Here is a 19,663-nt window from a genome sequence, read left to right on the forward strand (position 1 = left end):
CAAAATTCACCCATCTTAGGTGTACAGTTTGAGTACTTTTTGTAATTTTATGCAGTGTGTAACCACTACCACAACCAAAATATAGAATAATTCCCTCATCCTTAAAAGTTTCTTCTTGTCCCTTTGCATGTGATTGTTTCCTTTGGCCCCTGGTCAAGGTGTCTATTATTTTGCCTTTTCCAGAATTTTATATAAATGGAATCATACAATATGTAGTCTTTTGTGTTTCGACTTCTTTCATTTAGCTCAGTGTTTTTGAAATCCATCCATGTGTGTATTACTATTTTGTTCCTTTTTATTTCTGGCTGGTATTCCATATTAAAAATATACCATAATATATCTCTTCACTAGTTGATAGACATTTGGGTTATTTCCAGATTTTTAGCTATTGTGAATAATGCTACTATGAATATTTGGATATAAATCTTTATGTGGACGTAATGTTTTCATATCTTTTGATTAAATGCCTAAGAATGCAATTGCTGGCTTCTGTGGTATGTTTAACTAAATAAGATACTGCCATTCTGTTTTACAAAGTACAATCATTTTGCATTCCCACCAGCCATGTATAAGAGTTCTAGCTGATCCACATCCTTGCCAATGCTTGGTTTGTCAGCCATTCTAGTGGTTGTGTTGTGATATCTCACTGTGATTTTAATTTGCATTTCCTTGATGACTAGTGATGAGCCTGTGTCCAGTTTTAGTACCATTTGTTGAAAAGATTATCTTTTTCTGTTTGGATTACTTTGATACCTTTTCTCAAAAATCAATTGACCACATAAATTTGGGTTTATTTTTGGACTCTCGATTCTGTTCCATTTATCTGTATGTTCTTTCTCTTAATACCACACTGTCTTTATATACTTTATACACACTGTCTTTATATACTTATTCTTCAATAGCTTTATATCAACAGTAAGTCTTGAAATCAGGTGGTATAAATCCTCTAGCTTTGTTCTTCTTTTTCAAAATATCTTATGCTTATGGTTTACATGGTTTATTTCTTTCTGTCCATTTATTTTCATCCTATCCATGTTTTTATGTTTAAAGTGCATCTCTTGTACACAGCAGAGAGTTGAGTCTCTTTTTCTTTAATCCATTTTGACTATCTCTGCTTTTAGTGGTGTGTTTAGTCCTTTAATATTTAATGTAATTATTGATATGATTGGATTTGCGTCTATCATTTAATTGTTTTCTACTTATTATTTGCTTTCTACCTCCTTTCTCTGTTTTTTTGTTTTTGTTTTTCCTTACCTGCTTTTAAAAAAAATCTGTTTTATAGAATTTGATTTTAATTTTACCATCGGGTTTTTACCTACACTTCTTTGTATTATTTTTTTTTTAGGAGTTGCCATAGTTTTTCACAGCCTGTTTATTGTTAATATAGTACCACTTCATTCAAAATTTACAACTCTTACAACTGTATAGGCCCACATTCCTCCCTTCTTTTATGTTGTAATTGTTACATGTATTACATCTACATACACTATAAATTCCCTTAGACAATAATTTTTATCTCAAACAATTTAATGCTTTATAAGTAAAGAACAAAAGGGTAAAAAAGAAAAAAATAGTCTTTTGCATTTATTTAGATATTAAACACATTTGATGCTCTTTATTCTTTCTCAATGATCAGAGTTTCCACGTGGTGTCATTTCCCTTCAGGCCGAAAAATTTCTTACATAAGTACGGGTCTGTTAGTGATGAATTCTCTTAATTTTCTTTTATTGAAAATGTCTTGATTTTGCCTTCATTCTTGCAGGATAATTCTGCTGGATATAGAATTCTGAGCTGGTAGTTTTGTGCTTTCTGTACTTTAAAGATATGGTTTCACTTTCTTTTGTCTTCCATGATTTCTCATGAGAAGTCAGTCATTGATGGGAATATTGTTCCTCTATATGTAAAGTGTTGTTTTTCTGTTGCTGCTCTTGAGATGTGCTCTTCCTCTTTAAACAGTTTGACTGTTACGTGCCTTGGTGTGGGCATCTTTGTTTTTATTCCGTTTAGTGTTGTTGAGAATTTTTTATCTATACATTTCTTTGTTTTATCAATTTGGGGGAAATTTTGACTTTTTTCTTCAAATATTTTCAGCCCCATTCTCTTCAAACATATATTAGATGATTTGATACTATGGGGGTTTTTTTGTAATGCTCTTTATTTATAAGAAATAGGATGAGAACATTTGCTATACTTTTTTATTATTTGATTTACTATCTCATGTAAAGTTGCATTACAGTTTATGTATGTTAGCATGATTTCAAGGCCCTGAAGGTAAATGTAAGGGGCAGATCATTTATTTTTTGCAACCATTCCTCCTTGTAATTTTTTGTTTATATTTTGGTATCATATGAATATGTAAATTTTACGTTAGCAACTATATTTACAGATAATTGAAGACTGGAATTTTTTTCTTCCAGTTTTATTGAGATATAGTTGACACACAGCACTGTATAAGTTTAAGGTGTGCAGCATAATGATCTGACTTACACACATCATGAAATGATTTCACAGTAAGTTTAGTGAACATCCATCATCTCATACAGATACAAAATAAAAGGGGAAAAATTCTTTTCCTTGTGATGAGGACCCTTAGGATTTATTCTCCTAACAACTTTTATGCATGACATAGAGCAGTGTGAATTATATTTATTGCATGGTACATTACATCCCTAGTGCTTATTTATCTAAAAACTGGACGTTTGTGCCTTTTGACCACTTCAGTTGCTCTATCTTCAAGTTCACTTATTCTTTCCTCAATAAGCTCTATTTGGCAAAATATATCCAGTGAATTTTTTTTATTTCAGAAATTGTATTTTTCAGTTTTATAATTTTTGTTTGATTCTCTTATCTCATTTCTGTTTTCTCTACTGAGATTAACTATGTTTTCATTGTTTGTTTTCCCTCAATTAGGATAGTTATAAGAGCTACTTTAAAACGCTCATTCATTAGTTACCAACATCTGGTTTATCAGGGATTAGACTTGCTTGGTATCCTTGTCTCTTGAGAATGTGTTCCATTTTCTTAGTTGTTTATATGTTGGGTATTTAAAATTGTATACTTGACATTACAAAGGTTTGAAGGTTCTAGATGCCATTATTTTTTCCCTGTATGGTGTTTTTCTTTTGTTTTGGCGCAGTTACCTTGGCTATTTTGACCCGTGAACACTGATTCTTGGGTGACAGGTGCTGCGCCAGTTTATGTCCTTTGCCTTTAGCTGAGATGTTTTGAGTGTGTTGCCTGCATGGTTCAGGGGTCAGTTAGCGATGTGGGTGGCCATAGGGATCCCCTCTCTGCTCTTCTGGGAGTCCCCTAAAACTCTCTTCACTGGTCATGGTTTCCCGGCTTCTCAGCTGCTCCTTTTTTGGTTTGTCAGGCGTGAATGACTGTGCTTTTTCCATCAGCACTCCTGCTTCTGCATTGTGTTGCTTGTGCTACTGCTGGGTGTACTTAGCCCCAGGCCGAAGGCCATGAGCTGGGAGCTTAGAGTTGTACAGGTTCCATCTGCCCTCTTTCCAGTGTGCCTGCACTCCCTACCAGCGTCTGTCTGCTTCTGTTTACTTTGTTAACTTTAGGTAGTTATTTTTTGTGTTATGTCTAGGTTTTTTATTTTCTGCTGTGAGCAGGGAGTGGGCCGTTGTCTGGTATGGTCTGAATTTGACATATTTGGAAGCAGAAGTTCTTAAAACCTAATAAGATACCTTTACTTAAAAATACCTGTCATTCAGTGATTCATTTGGAGTAGCCTTGGGTGAGAGTATGTCTTAAAGAAATTGAGGAAGTAACTATAAAGATTTATAGTAATATTTTATGGAGTAAAGTGCTTAAATCATTCAAACTGGATATATAAAACAATTTCTTTGACTTAGTTAAGCAAATTAATTCTACATAGTTCTAGTTAAGCAAATTAATTCTGCATAGTTCTAGCTTTCTCCTATATTCAAAAAGTTTGCTGCCAGGAAGATCACTAGACTACAAAGGTGCAGCCTCACCAGCATGAGGGAAAAGTGCTAGTTCAGGTGGCTCAGCAAATAGGAAAAAGGAGGTCTTCTTCACTTGGAGGGGCATGGAATGATTGGGAATCCTACTCAAAGACCCCTTTTCATTCAGAAGAGTGGTTTTCCTACCACGTAGCAGTGACATTTAACCTGCTGTGTCCCCTTTCTGTCTGGGAGTTTGTAAATGAGCATGAATCTGTTTACTAATCCCTGTAGGTCTGTAGCTTGATGTAGACCTCTAACTCTGCCTCAAGAGGGCAATCCTTTTCTTCCCCTTTGAATCTAACTTTTTAAAACAAATTTAACCTGAGCATAAGATTTTTCAAACAAAATTGTAATTTTGTCATTTATTCTTCAAAACATTAATATCACTAATAATTATTAAAATTTCGTTAGTTTCTTTTCATTTTGAGCCAATCTTTTGCATACCATGTCAATTTTTGATCTTTAATACTTAAAGATGAACTTTATGAAACCTTATAAATTGGTCTTTATTTTTCTTCAGACTTTTTTAAGGGTTAATAAGCATATTCTTCTCTGCCAGTTCTAGACATATGAATGGGTAGGTATCTGGCAGGTTCTAGAATATTTAGTTATAGAGAGATAGTTTAACCTTGTGGTTAAGAGCACAGACTGATGATGAACTGCCTGGATTTAAATCCCAGTGCTACAAGTGACTTAAGAAAAATGACTTATCTCTTTGTGCCTCAGTTTCCTTGTCTATAAAGTGGAAGTAATAACAAGCTCCCTCTGATGAATTATTGTAAGGATTAAATGTGTTAATATGTGTAAAGTGCTTTAGAACAGTGCCTGGTGCTTGGCATGACATCAATGTTAGCTATTATTATTCTTATTATTGCTCTTGTATTATTGTTATCCTCTAGTGTATTTACTATTACTTGTGATCAAGGGACCCTTTCCTGTAGCACTTCTACTTCTTTGACTTCATGGTCTTTTATGCAGAATCTGTTTCTGTAGTTAAATATCTCATGAGCCATCCTCATCTGATGTCTAATTCTGGTGCCTCTGAGTGCTCTAATATTTTCTAGGCTTAAGCAAGTTAGTATATAAGAACTCCTGAAGTGATTTGGAATACTCTCAGCATTAGACCATCGTACTTATGGATAGCTTCCTACCAAGTTGAGGTCACACAAATGTTGTCTGGGGACCAGCGTACCTAATTTCACTAGAAGAAGGCTCTCTGTGATGACCTGTATCATAAAGATTGTCGCATCTTCACTGAGACTGGTGAAGGAGAATTGGCAAATCAGATGAGTATAGGATATTTTTTTGGTGGCAGAATCCACTGACAAGGGACTCTTCTCTCTTCTCCCCTCCACATGAAGGTCTATGAGATTGGACTTTGGAGCAAAGTTCAAGGGGGTGACAGTGAAGAAAGCAAATGTAGATCTCTCCTTCAGTATTCATGGCAGTTGGGGCCATTAAACAAAGTTTATCTCCATATTAAACCTGAAATTGCCAAGGTGTTTCTCAAAGAAATCCCTCAGTCACAAGAGGAAATTGCTTTACTTGTACCACACAAACCATCTCTATCAATAGAATAGTAACATTATTGCTCGCCTAGTTTTTCTTCCCTCTACAAACAACTTTTCCAACATCACATTTTTCTTTTATACCTTCATCAGAAAGTCGTCAAGTAAAAGGCAGATCATTTTGTTTTGCTATCCAAATGGAGTTATTGTGGTAGAAGACTTATTAAACTTTAAATTTAATTATCTATTTTTTAACTATTTGTTAGTATTCTCCTTGTCTCTTTGGAAGAATAACTTTGATCTGGGAACTCAGCAACCAGAAAGATGCAGACTGGAAATGAGTCCATATAAGTAGAGCCACAGGGCGAGGCAGGAGTTATTCACCTGGGGTCAGGAAACTATAAACTGTATTTGTGTGCACGGGGTGGGGGTTGGTGGAGAGATGGGTGTAAAGGTTTATAACTTCCATAGAGTTCTCAAAGAGGTCTTCACCCAGTAAAGGGTAAGCTGTCTCAGTGTCCATCAGCCAGATTTCCTTATTGTCTCAAGGCTCCAGCCTTATGTACCTACCTCATTACAGTAGCTCCTAACCACTCCTTTGAACTGTCAATGGTATTTAAAAGTAGTCTTGGATTGGTTTTAATAATAGTTTACATGCCCTTAAATTCCTGGGCTTTCCTTTTTTTAAAAAAACAGGTCATTTGAGATTCATATAAAATGGCTATAAGTAGAACATTGTTTTTTATCAACTCTATTAGATACCCAAGCTCCAGTGGTTCCATATTGGCGCCTACCTGGTTTGGGCATTATTGTCTACCTGCTGAAACAGAGCGCTAATGATTTCTTCAGCTATTACGACAGTCATCGACGGAGTGTCAACAAGCTACAGAACGTGGAGCAACTTCCTCCAGATGAGATAAAAGAGGTATAAATCTTATAATGAGCGGTAGATACTTTTATTTTTTAAAGATTTATTATTTATTTATTTTATTTATTTTTGGCTGTGTCGGGTCTTAGTTGCGGCACTCGGGCTCTTCGTTGTGGTGTGCAGGCCTCTCTCATTGTGGCGTGCAGGCCTTCTCTCTCTAGTTGTGGCTTGTGGGCTCCAGAGCACCTGGGCTCTGCAGTTTGTGGCATGCAGGCTCTCCGGTTGAGGTGCACGAGCTCAGCAGTTGTGGCGTGTGGGCACAGCTGCCCCGCGGCATGTGGGATCCTAGTTCCCTGACCAGGGATGGAACCTTTGCCCCCTGCATTGTAAGGCAGATTCTTTACCACTGGACCACCAGGGAAGTCCCAAGCGATGGAGACTTTTGAGAAGCCATTGTTTTTACTGGTAAGGACCAGGGGTCTGGTGTCAGACTTGTAGGTAAAGATGATGCATGCAGTGAGATGAAAGGAATTACAATGACTCAGAGCTCTGTGTGGCTTGAAGAAGAGTTCCTCACCTAAGCACCACACCTCATGAGCATAGAAACTGTTGACTGAGTGACAGGAAGTTGTACCTGTTCAAGAAAACCACCTGCTATTCAGTAGAAACTTCAGCAGCTGGCCTTTGAATAAAGAGTTTGGTAATTTATACTCTAAAAATCTGTGCTGAGAAACTTAGGTGCAGATGTTTTTTCAGTTAGAAGTGATTCCTTAGGTAAGATGTCTCTGTTCCTTCAGCATTTTCAGTATCTGTTAAGTGAATTTTTCAGACAAATGAGATGGCGTATCAGACTTGACTGCCTTTTCTCAATGATCCAGTATCATACCCTGGCACTTATTTGTAGCTAAAGATGCTGAGTTACTGGGCCTGCTCTCTAAGTAGCCTGCCTTTCTTTCCATTTGGCACAGCTGAACTATAAGGCTTCCCTTGGCCAGTGCTGAAGCTTCGTGGTGTCTTTTGTGGCAGCCTGCATGTTGAGCTATTCCTGGTTCACACCAGGTTTTCTGAAAAACACCGTGTCACTCTTAAGAGTAGTCAGAGCCTACTCCCTTTTACCATTCTTATAATTCTAGGGGACATTTATTGAGAGTTTATGATGTGCCAAGCCATGAGTTACATATTCTACCTGAATACCTTAGGCAGATATTGTTGCGTCTCCCATTTCTCAGATGAGGAAGCTGAGGCACTGAAAGATTGACTAACTTATCCAAAGCCACACAGCTAGCAAGTACAGGTTGAGGCAGGTGTTATTGACTGGGTTCAGGTAATCCCTGAAATTGTGTGGTTTACACCCGGCAGTCCTTCCCCTTCGTGCACAGCTCCTGGGTGATGCTAGTAGGTGCAGAAGGAGCTGCAGCATCACAGTAAAGCGTGTGGCACTCCACCAGTCCCACTGCAGAACACCTGCTGCCAAACCCAGTGTCTGCACGTTAAATTGACCCATTGTGCTTGCAAGTATGCCAGATGGAGAAGGGATCAGGGGAGGTTCTGGTTGATGATCATATATTTACTACGCTCTACAAGTCTAATTCACATTTTCTTCAGAAGATACCTGACAGCTGTTATAGAAATTCTCCACGCGGCATTGTGACACTAACTGCTTGGAAATCCCACTGTTTTGTTTTGTTTTAATTTGACAAGAAATTCAGGATTGGTTGGCCCATCAGCAGGTTGGAAATGTCTGTTTCAGGGACTGGACTTTCAAAAAGCAGCAGATGAACGTTCATTTGTGAATTCAACTGCTTCTTCGGCTCTCGTTTTTTAAAATTACTAGCTTCCTAATTAGATAATTAACTCTTGTCTGCAAGGATGTTTAAATTTATTTGAATGTTTTTCACAGTACGTATCACAAGTGACTACTTATAGTATATAGATTTTCATTAAACTTTTGTTACAATATATGTCATTCTTAATACTGTGTTTGTTTTTTTTCTTAGTTGTGTCAGTCTGTGATGCCTGCTGGTGTTGATAAAATCTCCACTACCCAGAAATATGTTCTAGCAAGGCGGCGTTTGGTGAAGCTGATCAACAATCGAGCTAAACTGCTCTCCCTTTGTTCTTGTATCCTTAATGGAATCATAGTGGGGCTTGAAGGGTGACCTTTAAGAGAATTTTCAAATGTGGGAACTGTTTACTTATTTTCACATTATTTGTGTATCAGAATCATATGGAAGGGGACATAATTACTGTTAGTTTTTTTCTAGTTAAATGTGTGATATATTTCTAAATTGAAAATATTTTTCTTACCTTTTAGAGTAACTAGTAATCCTCATAATATACACAGACACTTTCTGTCCGGACAGGAGACAAGGACACTGAAGGCTATGCTGGCACAGCATCCCACGGTTTCCACCTCCTTCCTCTCAGCACATCTTGCTGCTTTCTGGAGGGACCTTATGTCCAGTTTATTAGACTGAGGCTGTGGTACATCACTGAATGGTGCAGTCTCTTCTTTTCCCGCCTGCTCAGAAACTGTTGTTTTTTTTTAAAAAATATTTATTTATTTATTTATGGCTGTGTTGGTTCTTCGTTTCTGTGCGAGGGCTTTCTCCAGTTGTGGCGAGCGGGGGCCACTCTTCATCGCGGTGCGTGCGCCTCTCACTGTCACGGCCTCTCTTGTTGCGGAGCACAGGCTCCAGACGCGCAGGCTCAGTAGTTGTGGCGCACAGGCTTAGCTGCTCCACGGCATGTGGGATCTTCCCGGACCAGGGCTCGAACCCGTGTCCCCTGCATTGGCAGGCCGACTCTCAACCACTGCGCCACCAGGGAAGCCCTCAGAAACTGTTTTGCAAAATCATGTGACGAGATTGTTTTCCTTTAATCTGAGCTCTCCTCTATAGTTATCATAGAGACCTGCCTGTTTATTCTCTGGCGCCATCTGGAGTACTACTTGTTACATTGCACACCCACGGATTCTCAAGATTCCTTATTTGCCTCCAGGACCTTACTTAAAAGCAGAAGACTGCAAGGTAAACTTTATTCTGAAAATTAGTGAACCATAAATGCCTATAGATTTTAGCACCTTAAAAAACTAGTTACATTTAATCTACGTTTTATTGTTCAGGTTACTAAGGGTGGACTAGGTAATCAAGAGCAGCTTAGTTGCTAGGCATAGCTGTGTTTTGTATTTTCCCTTCTGTGCATGGGAAGTTGTGTGGAGCGCAAGAGCGTTGTAGAGGCTGCCTTCAGCTGCTCCTCAGCTTCTTGCAGTTAATGGCTGACCCAGGTCCAGAGTCCTCTGGTCACAGATAATTTTCCAGAAGAATGGAAATGGGTCAGCCTAGGCCAAGATCCTTGTTGCTCGAGGGACCTTCTGTGACTGATGAGCGTGTATTGGATCCCTTAGGACCCAATAAGGGAGAGAACCCTGGCCTAGAACAGCGAAATGCTTCCTAGGGGCTTCCATTTACTGAAAGCTGAAATAGAGTTCTCAGTCTTGACCCATGCTTTTCACGGCACTGTGGTTCATTGCCATCAGGTTCTTCCATTGTGTAGTAGACACACACCTGCAAAGCTGGTTTGAGAGAACCCTGGCCTAGAACAGCGAAATGCTTCCTAGGGGCTTCCATTTACTGAAAGCTGAAATAGAGTTCTCAGTCTTGACCCATGCTTTTCACGGCACTGTGGTTCATTGCCATCAGGTTCTTCCATTGTGTAGTAGACACACACCTGCAAAGCTGGTTTGACTGTGTCTTTATCTCTAGATTCCTTCGCTTCAGAAAGCAATCTGGATTTTAGAAGTGGGCTGACTATAGTGAGCCAACATGATATAGACCAGGTAAGGTTCTATTCTCATACTCTTTTTTTTTTTTGAAAGTAAAAAGGGAAAGACTGGTATATTAGTAAGATAATAGTTTTCAATTTTGCATACAAAGACCTGGTTTGAATTCTAGTGTAGCCACCTATTAGCTACATGACTCAGAGCAATTTACTTAGCTTCTGAGCCTCCATTTCCTCAGCTCAGAAATGGGAATGATAATTCAACCTGTAAGCATTTTGTCAGAATTAAATGAGGCTTCATGTGTGAGACTCGTAGGGTAGAGCCTAGAACATAGTAAGGGTTCAGTAAGGGTAGGCATCATGATCTGGAAACTCCGTATATCAACAGTTATTGCTATTTAAAGCAAATTTTAAGTTTTACACATTTATACAACAAGGGAAAGAAGGAAAAACATTAGTATCATACCAATAAATTCTAGGGTGGAAAATGTGAATGTTGAGTTAATCTGGCACATGGGAAAGGACCACATTACAAAAATTCAAAGGTATTTTAAATAGGAAGACATAGAATAAAAGAAGTATTTGAGACTACTTAATAATGAAATGTCACCTGTGTTACCTGTAGCTTCAGGCTGATGCCATCAGTGCTTTTGGAGAATCACTACAAAAGAAACTTCTGGACATTGAAGGATTGTATTCAAAAGTTCGATCTCGCTATAGTTTCATACAAGCTCTTGTCAGACGTATCCGAGGCTTGCTGAGGATATCACGGAACTGAGAGCCCGTGTGTATGCTCTTCTGAGGAAGAGAGGAATTGGGGAAAACTGTCTCTTTTTTATAGTTTCTTTCTAAATTATGACCAAAAGATATTTTGCTATTTCTTTCTTTATATATGGACTTCTTTTCTGTAAACTTCTTTGCCTGGTTTCGTCCTCACTGGTAAAAATAAATAAATACTTTTTAAAAAAACAAATATGTGGTCAGTCTCTTGAAATTTTATCTTCTAGATAAAATGGTCAATATCTGGAATTCAACAAATAATCCTTCCACAGTGATGGTTTTCCCCCAGGGGTATTATTCGGAATGCTAAATAAAAGGCATAGTCTGAAAATTCTAATTTTTTCTCTCTTTGTAGCTACATTACACTTTTTATGATAATGCTCTTTAAAGTCAAGCCATCTCTTTAATAAAATTATTTTTTCTTTTCTGCATGTAAATGACAAAATAATCACTTGCATTTGTTCCTTAAAATATTTGTGGAACTTTTCAAATAAATCATCTGCCTGTATTTCTCATATAGTTAATAGGATGGCTGCAGTTAGAGAAAAAGAATTTACCCAATCACCACTCTATTTCTTGCCCGATAGTATTTATGTGCATGTGACTACCTCATCTGAAAGTCCGTTTTCCCGTTTCCAGCCAAAAATTATTTCAGCCTGATATATAGAAGAGACTGCTGAGAGAGAAAAGAGTCTTGACTCTCAGGTAGCGGCAGAAAATTAACACTTAGTTCTATGGTGTTATGGGTTTTTTTGCCTTAATCTTATAATAAAATTTCCATGGCTTTTTAAGCATTTATAAAAGGCTTTGTCATTGTTATTGTATTTTGAAATTAATCTACTGCCTACCACTTATAAATATCAAGCCTTAGCTGGAAAGCATCCTGTTAATAAATAGCATTCTTAGAAGGATGTGAATGAATAATTAACTGGTCCCAGATATAGTAATACTGACTGTTGCTCCACTGGTGAGGCATAGGGTAAACTTTATCATGTGGAACACAGGCATGAACACAGAAATAATCAAAAAGAGCCTGGGGCACAGATTCAAAGCATCTTATAAACCTCTGAAGTGTGAAGCCTTCAGCAGGACAGAGATATTAGCTAATTTGGAATTAGTTAAGATTTGGGATTTACTAAGCTTCTTTATTTTGTTTTCCCATCATTTCTTCCAAAATTACAGCAGACTGGGGGTCAAAAGTTAGGGCAGTGGAGAAGTGTGTGGGAGGGAGAAGAAGGAAGGATTGCAGATGCACGTATGCTACTTAAAAGACTGACCAGAAATGCTGTTTGTGTAATAAATACGACGGGGAGAGGCTAGCACTCGAGGCACACGCCGCCTGACTCAGCACTGTTCCCTGGGGCGTGGAGAGGCTACTGGAAGCAGCATGTGCTCTTCAGCAAAGCAAAGAAGATTGAAGGAGATTTTAGATGGCTTGTTTAAAAAAGTTTTAGCATTTAAAGGTAGATTCATCTATTCCTCAACAATACTAAATAAATACAGGATCTTAATATGTTGTTTTTACTGAGTTAATTAGTTTGGTGGAATTAGAAAATCAAAAAGAGGTGAGTACCTTCTTCCTAGTTATTAGTGTTTTAGTTTTGATAAATTAGTGATGTTTAAATATAGCTGTCTGAGCTTTAGCTGAGCTATTTATAAAAGCAGTCATACACAATCTAGTCTTTTCTAAGTATTTGTCTATTGTTTTCCCAACTTATTTTGACAAACTTTGAATCTTCATAAGAGTTGAAAGAAAAGTAATGAACCCATATGCCTTTCACCTAGCTTCATCAGTTATCAACATTTTGCACATTTGCTTTATCTCTTTTTTTTATGTGTATATATACTGGTTTGCTTCCTTAACTATTTGAAAGTAGGTCATAGACATCATGACACTTTATCACTAAATATTTCAGCAGGTAAGAACAAGGATATTTCCTTCCTAACCACAATACAATTATCACACTTAAAAACGTTTGCCTTTTTAAATTTTTTTGGCTGTATCTCACAGCTTGTGGGATCTTAGTTCCCCGACCAGGGATTGAACCTGAGCCTTTGGCAGTGAGAGCGAGGAGTCCTAACCACTGGACCACCAGGGGATTCCCAACAATATTTTCTAATGTTTAGTCCATATTCACATTTTCTCAGTTGCCCCAAAAATGTACTTTTAGAACTTTTTTTAAAACCCAGGATTTAATTATCACACATTACATTTAATTATCTCTTTAGCTTCCTTCATTCTGAAACAGTTCCTCTGTCTTTTGGGGGAGGAGAGGGTCTTTTACAACATTGACTTTTTTTAGCTGTTTTGAAAAGGGTATTTGGTTTTTCTTTATTAGATTCAGGTTAAACATTTTTGGCAAGAATACTGCAATTATTCAGGTGATATGCCTCAGCGTGTCATATCAGGAGGTGCGTATCAGTTTGTCCCATTATATTGTTTGATCATTTGGTTATGGTAGTATTTGACAAACCATCTCTGTTGTAAAGGTTCTCTGTTTCCCATTGCAATGAGTAATCTGTGGCTTGATACGCTGAGACCATGAATATCTTGTTTCTAAAAAATGTTTCAACCATACCTTTTATCATTCATTCCAATTAAATATTTTTATTAAATTGCATACTGTTTCAATCATACAAATAATATAGTCAAGGTAATAAATGCCCATCTGGGTGTTCTGTTCACTCTATCATTTCATTCAGCTAATTTTATCAAATCTTAAAATTAATTATATTTGCTGTATATCTTTCTAAAGAAAGAAATATGGGGAATGTAAATTGGTGCAGCCACTATGGAAAACAGTGTGGAATTTCCTTAAAAAACTAAAAATAGAACTATCATATGATCCAGCAGTTCCACTCCTGGGTATATATCCAGAAAAAATGATAACACTAATTCAAAAAGGTACATGCACCCCAATGGTCATAGAAGCACCATTTACAATAGCCAAGACATGGATGCAACCCAAGTGCCCATCAACAGACAATTGGATTAAGAAGATGTGGTATATATACAATGGAATATTAACCATAAAAGATGAAATACTGCCACTTGCAACCACATAGGTGGACCTAGAGAATATTATGCTTAGTGAAATGTCAGACAATGAAAGACAAATATTATATGCTATCATTTATACATGGAATCTAAAAAATGATACAAGTGAATGTATATGCGAGACAGAAACAGACTCAGATACAGAAAGCCTGTGATTACCAAAGGGGAGAGAGAAGGGGGAGGGACAAATTAGGGGTATGGGATTAACAGATATTGTACAAACTACTGTATATAAAATAGATAAGCAACAAGGATATACGGTTTAGCACAGAAAATCATACCCATTATCTTATAATGACCTATAATGGAATGTAATCTGCAAAACTACTGAATCACATCACTGTGCTGTACACCTGAAACTAAGACAGTATTGTAAGTCAGCTATACTTCAATTTAAAAAATATATAGATACAGTTGAGGCTCCTGTGAATTCTCTGATCCCATTGCCCTCCCTCCTTCTCAGAGATAAACATCAAGAATTCGTTGTTGTTCTTTCCCATTTATGCTTTATACTTCCACTACATATGTGTATTCATAGGCATTACAAAGTATTGTTTTACAGGTTGTTAATTTATATATGTGTATCATCAGGTTATTTTTTTTTTCTTTTCTTTGGCTGCACTGCATGTGGGATCTTAGTTCCCTTACCAGGGATGGAACCCGTGCCCCCTGCATCGGAAGCGTGGAGTCTGGACAACTGGACCGTCTGTGTCATCATAGTATGTCGTCATATTATGAAGCAATTTGCAGGTTGGTTTTTTTGTTTGTTTTGTTTAACATGGTGTTTTTGATAATCCCTCATGCTCATTTATTATACTTATTGAATTATAGTATTGCATTTTACAAATACCCTAATTTATTCATTCTACTATTGGTGAGCTGGTAGACATTTAAGTTCCCAATATTTTGCTATTACCAGCAGTGCTGCAATAATGATTATCATACATATAAGAGGGCTTCTCTGGATGATGCAACCAAAAATGGAAATCCTGAGTTGGAGATTAAATGCTTCAATTTCACTAGACATTGCAATATTTTTCTTAGGGATTGGACCAATTTTCTCCTACCCATAGGGTGAGAGCTCCTGTTCGTCCACACCAGTGATAACACTTCCAATTGTCATACTTTTTTTAAGAGAAATTTTTGTTTTACAACAAAATTAAGAGGAAGATACAGAGATTTTCCAAATACTCCCTATAGCTACACCTGCATAGTCTCCCCTGTTATCAACATCACTCACCAGGTACATTTTTACCAAGGATGTTCCTACATCCTATACTGACACATCATAATCAGCTGAAGTCCATAGTTTTTATCTTAGGGTTCACGCTTGGTGTTGTACATTCTATGGGTTTGGACAAATGAATAATGACGTATGTCCTTCATTGTAACATCGTACATCATATTTTCACTGCTCTAAAAATCCTCTGCGATTTGCCTATGCCTAATCATTTCTCCACCCGCCCTGGCAACCAACGACCTTTTTATTGTCTCCATAATGTCATATAGTTACCTTTTGCAGAATGTCGTATAGTTGGAATCATATAGTAAGTAGCCTTTTCAGATTCGCTTCTTTCACTTAGTAATGTGCATTTAAGCTTCCTCCATGTCTTTTCGTGGCTTGATAGCTCTTTTTTTTTTCTTTTAAGCACTGAATAGTATTCCGGTATCTGGATATACCAGTTTACTCATGCATTCACCTACTGAAGGACATCCTGGTTGTTCACAAGTTTTGGCAATTATGTTCCAAGCTGCTGTAAACATCCACGTGCAGGTGTTTGTGTGGACGTAAGTTTTCAGCTCCTTTGGGTAAATACCAAGGAGCATGATTGCTGGATCATATGGTAAGAGTATGTTTAGTTTTGTAAGAAACCACTAAACTGCTCCAAAGTGGCTGTACCATTTTGCATTTCCACCAACAGTGTATGAGAGTTCCTATTGTTCCACATCCTCGCCAGCATTTGGTGCTGCTATCAGTGATCTGGATTTTGGCCATTCTCATTGATGTGTAGTGGTATCTCATTGTTGTTTTAATTTGCATTTCCCTGATGACATGATGTGAAGCATCTTTTCATATGTTTATTTGCCATCTGTATATCTTCTTTGGTGAGGTGTCTGTTAAGGTCTTTGGTCCATTTTAAAATCAGGTTGTTTGTTTTCTTATTGTTGAGTTTTAAAGTTCTTTGTGTATTTTGGATAACAGTCCTGTATCAGATTCATCTTTTGCAAATGTTTTCTCCCACTTGATGGCTTGTCTTCTATCTCTGTTGATAATGTCTTTTGCAGAGCAGAAGTTTTAAATTTTATTAAAATCTAGCTTATCATTTATTTCATTCATGGATTGTGTGTTTGGTGTTGTATCTAAAAAGGCACCACTATACCCAAGGTTATCTAGGTTTTCTCCTATGTTATCTTCTAGGAGTTTTATAGTTTTGTGTTATATATTTAGGTCTATGATCCATTTTGATTAATTTTTGTGAAGGGTCTGTGTCTAGATTCATTTTTTTGCATGTGAATGTCCATGATCTAGTTTTACTTTACTTACTTTTTTCCCATGTGGATAATCAATTTTCTTTTTATGATTCATTGAATAGCCCATGCTTTCTCACCGATCGGTAATATTGCCTCTGTCATATGCCTCAAATATGTAGGAGTTCTTTATATAAAGGAAATTAGTCCCTTGTCATAGGTACAAATGATGTTTTTCTTTCTTTCTTTCTTCTTTTTCTATTTGCCATACCAACACTTTGCTTTTTTCCACTTATACTGAAGATCTTTCTATATCAACACATATAAAACCTCTCCCTCTCTTTCTGTCTCTCTCACAAACACACATGTACACACAGTATTTCAATGTATGTATATAGCATGATTTACTCACTTATTAACATTTCTATTTTTTTTTTTTGCCACGATGAATGTTTCTGAATATACACAAGTTCATGCGATTGCTGAGATAAAGGATATGCTCATTTACACTTCTGATAGTTTTGGCCAAATTGTCCTCCACAGAAGTTTTTAGCAGTATGTTTCCGGACTTCCCTGGTGCTGCAGTGGTTAAGAATCCGCCTACAATGAAGGGGACACGGGTTCGAGCCCTGGTCCTGGAAGATCCCACATGCTGCGGGACAGCTAAGCCCGTGCACCACAACTACTGAGCCTGTGCTCTGGAGCCTGCGAGCCACAACTACTGAAGCCCACGCGCCTAGAGCCCGTGCTCTGCAACAAGAGAAGCCACCTCAATGAGAAGCCCACGCACCGCAACGAAGAGTAGCCCCTGCTCGCCGCAACTAGAGAAAGCTCACGTGCAGCAACAAAGACCCAACGCAGCCAAAACAACAACAACAACAAAAATTTGTATCCCCATTAGTACTGTATAGCTATGCCTGTTTCCCTACTTTTTCCAATACAGTGTATAATCAAGCTTTTTGATTTTTGCTAATCAGGAGAAAAATGACACCTCATTATGGTAGTAATTTACATTTCTCTTAGTGTGAATGTCACTGAGTATCTTTCCATATGTTTGAGCCATTTGTATTTCCTTTTCTATGAGCTGTTCATATCCTTTGACCACATTTTATTGGATTGTTGGTCTCAATGAATTATGGGAGCTCTTTTACATAAAGAAAATTAGGCCTTGTCACTTATTTTACAAATAATGTTTTTCTTTCTTTCTCTTTCTCTCTTCCTTTCTGCCATACAGAAAATTTTTTATTTGTATGTAGTTGATTTTATCAGTCTTTTATGGCTTCTGGGTTTTGTACCATGTGGGTCATGTGAAAAACCTTCAAATTTGGAAATTATAAAAGAATTTCTCCCTTTTTAGTGATTTTAATATTTCTTTTTGTTTTGCTTTGTTTTGTTTAGGTTGTTATTTATCTGTAACTTATTTATGTGTAAAGTGTGAAGTAGGAACCCAACATTATTTTTTCCAGGTGGAAAAATAACAGTGAACCTCATTAGATCAATATCATTTGTTGAATGATCCATGTTATACGCATTTGATGCTCAGAATCACTGGCATGGAATTGAAAAAGGCAGACTGATCAAGAATTAAAATTTTGAAAGGCAAGTATCATAGAATGGCAATGGATATGAAATTTGAGGCTAATGGTCCTTGATTGAAGTTCTGATCTCTTGGGGGTTTAGACCAGATAGAAAAGGGTGAAGCCAGGAGGAAGCGCATAGCTTGTGAGAATGTGGAACAGCTGAGAGACTGGACATCTGACTAAGGTCAAAGAGTTGATAGGATAGAAGGTAGGATTTTGGAATGTAATACTTCACAGGTGGAGCAGGTCCAGGAGGTGACAAAGTGTGGGTTATGAACATGATGGTGGATTGCTGAAGTGGTGTGGGGATCAAAGTCATTAGAGGTAAGGATTCTTTGAACATACAAGTGTTCATGGCCTTTGAAGTCACCCATGATGATGATAGCTTGGGACTGAATGGAAGGCTGTTAGATGCCAAACCTTCAGTGAATGAGGGGACTGCCTAGGAAGTCAGTAAGTTAAGGCATTGTGAAGGGGTAGAGGGAAGACATGAATTTTAAAGGAGGTTTTTAAAATATGAGAACATTTAAATAATAACCTGAAAGTAGTCAAAGAATCCTGCCTTTCTTTTCCATGCCTCATGGTTATTTGGGGTTATGGAGAGAGAGCCTTTGAAAAGGCCTTAGGGGAAAAGCCAGACTTCATTTAAGGCTTTATCTCTAAGAAGGAGACAAGGTTTTATACAAGGAATTTCAATAAATATTGTGTTCACTTTCTGGGCACTAGGAATGGAGTTGTGAACCAAATAGATAAAGTCCTCACCCTCATGTAGCTTATAGTCTGGTGTCTTGTAACTCAAAGCATGGTTCACAGACCACTAGTAGCAGCATCTCTTAGAAGCTTAGTAGAAATACCGACTCTCAGGACCCAACTCAGATATGTTGAATTAGAATCTGCAGTTTAACAAGATCCCCAGGTTATCTGAATGCACATTAATTTTGAGAAGCCCTGGTCAAGACTTGACTGACTCAAGTTTTAACCCAAACATATTGGAAAGTAGAGTGTGTTACAGCCATCTACCAGCATCTCCTTCCTCTTGGCAGCCACTTTAGTTCAAAGAGACCCTGTCCCTTCTAGTTACAATTGATTGGAAAGCGACTGACACCAATCATCGTTCCTTTCCCAGGTATTTGAAAATGGTAATGAAAGAGTGATCCAGTCTTTCTATTGGATGGACCATTTAATGAGTAAATTTAAGTAACAGTGGCCATATTCTGGAAAGCAGAAAAAAAAACGTAAAGCAAAGAGAGAGAACAATGAGACATATATGGAGAAGGGCAGAAATGGAGAGAAAATGCTGCTTAATTCCTAATAGCTTTCCTATTCCTCCTTGTTGTCTACTGTATAATACACTCTCACTTGGTTTAAGCTAATATGATTTTGTTTTTATTATTGGAAACCAGAGTTCTACTTAATATAGCAGATAAGGGTGAATTCAAAAGGCTGAGAGCAAAGAGAAGACGGTGGTCTTGCTTTGTAAGTGTGTGTGTTGATGGAGGTTGTGGAGGGATTCGAAGACCAGGAGTAGGAGGTGGCAGCTCTGTGTGCAGAGAGGCCAGGAAGAGGTCTTCCAGATCTCACTGTCCACACCCGACACATGACAAGCATTTATGGATCCCTTACCTTGTCTCATTTGATCC

At 37.6% G+C, this 19,663-nt stretch overlaps 1 protein-coding gene across 4 annotated transcripts in view; it reads left to right on the plus strand.

Annotated features, from left to right (window-relative positions):
* Positions 1 to 18,046, plus strand: part of NUP205 (nucleoporin 205) — a 93,415-nt gene extending 75,369 nt beyond the window's left edge. The window contains exons 39-44 of one of the 4 annotated variants that reach the window (XR_014266813.1): positions 6,247 to 6,413; positions 8,354 to 8,477; positions 9,257 to 9,385; positions 10,121 to 10,194; positions 10,762 to 14,724; positions 16,987 to 18,046. Coding sequence is in view for 1 of the 4 variants with exons in the window: in XM_082472848.1 (XP_082328974.1) it covers positions 6,247 to 6,413; positions 8,354 to 8,477; positions 9,257 to 9,385; positions 10,121 to 10,194; positions 10,762 to 10,914 (647 nt within the window). In the remaining 3 variants the exon portion in view is untranslated. Of the gene's footprint in view, positions 1 to 6,246; positions 6,414 to 8,353; positions 8,478 to 9,256; positions 9,386 to 10,120; positions 10,195 to 10,761 lie in introns of those variants that run through there. The other 3 variants (XR_014266814.1, XM_082472848.1, XR_014266812.1) reach the window with 3 other exon arrangements.
* The last annotated feature ends 1,617 nt before the right edge of the window (positions 18,047 to 19,663 follow it).

This window comes from Balaenoptera physalus (assembly GCF_965194825.1).
Source record: "Balaenoptera physalus genome assembly, chromosome: 8".
NCBI classification, from domain to species: Eukaryota; Metazoa; Chordata; class Mammalia; order Artiodactyla; family Balaenopteridae; genus Balaenoptera; species Balaenoptera physalus.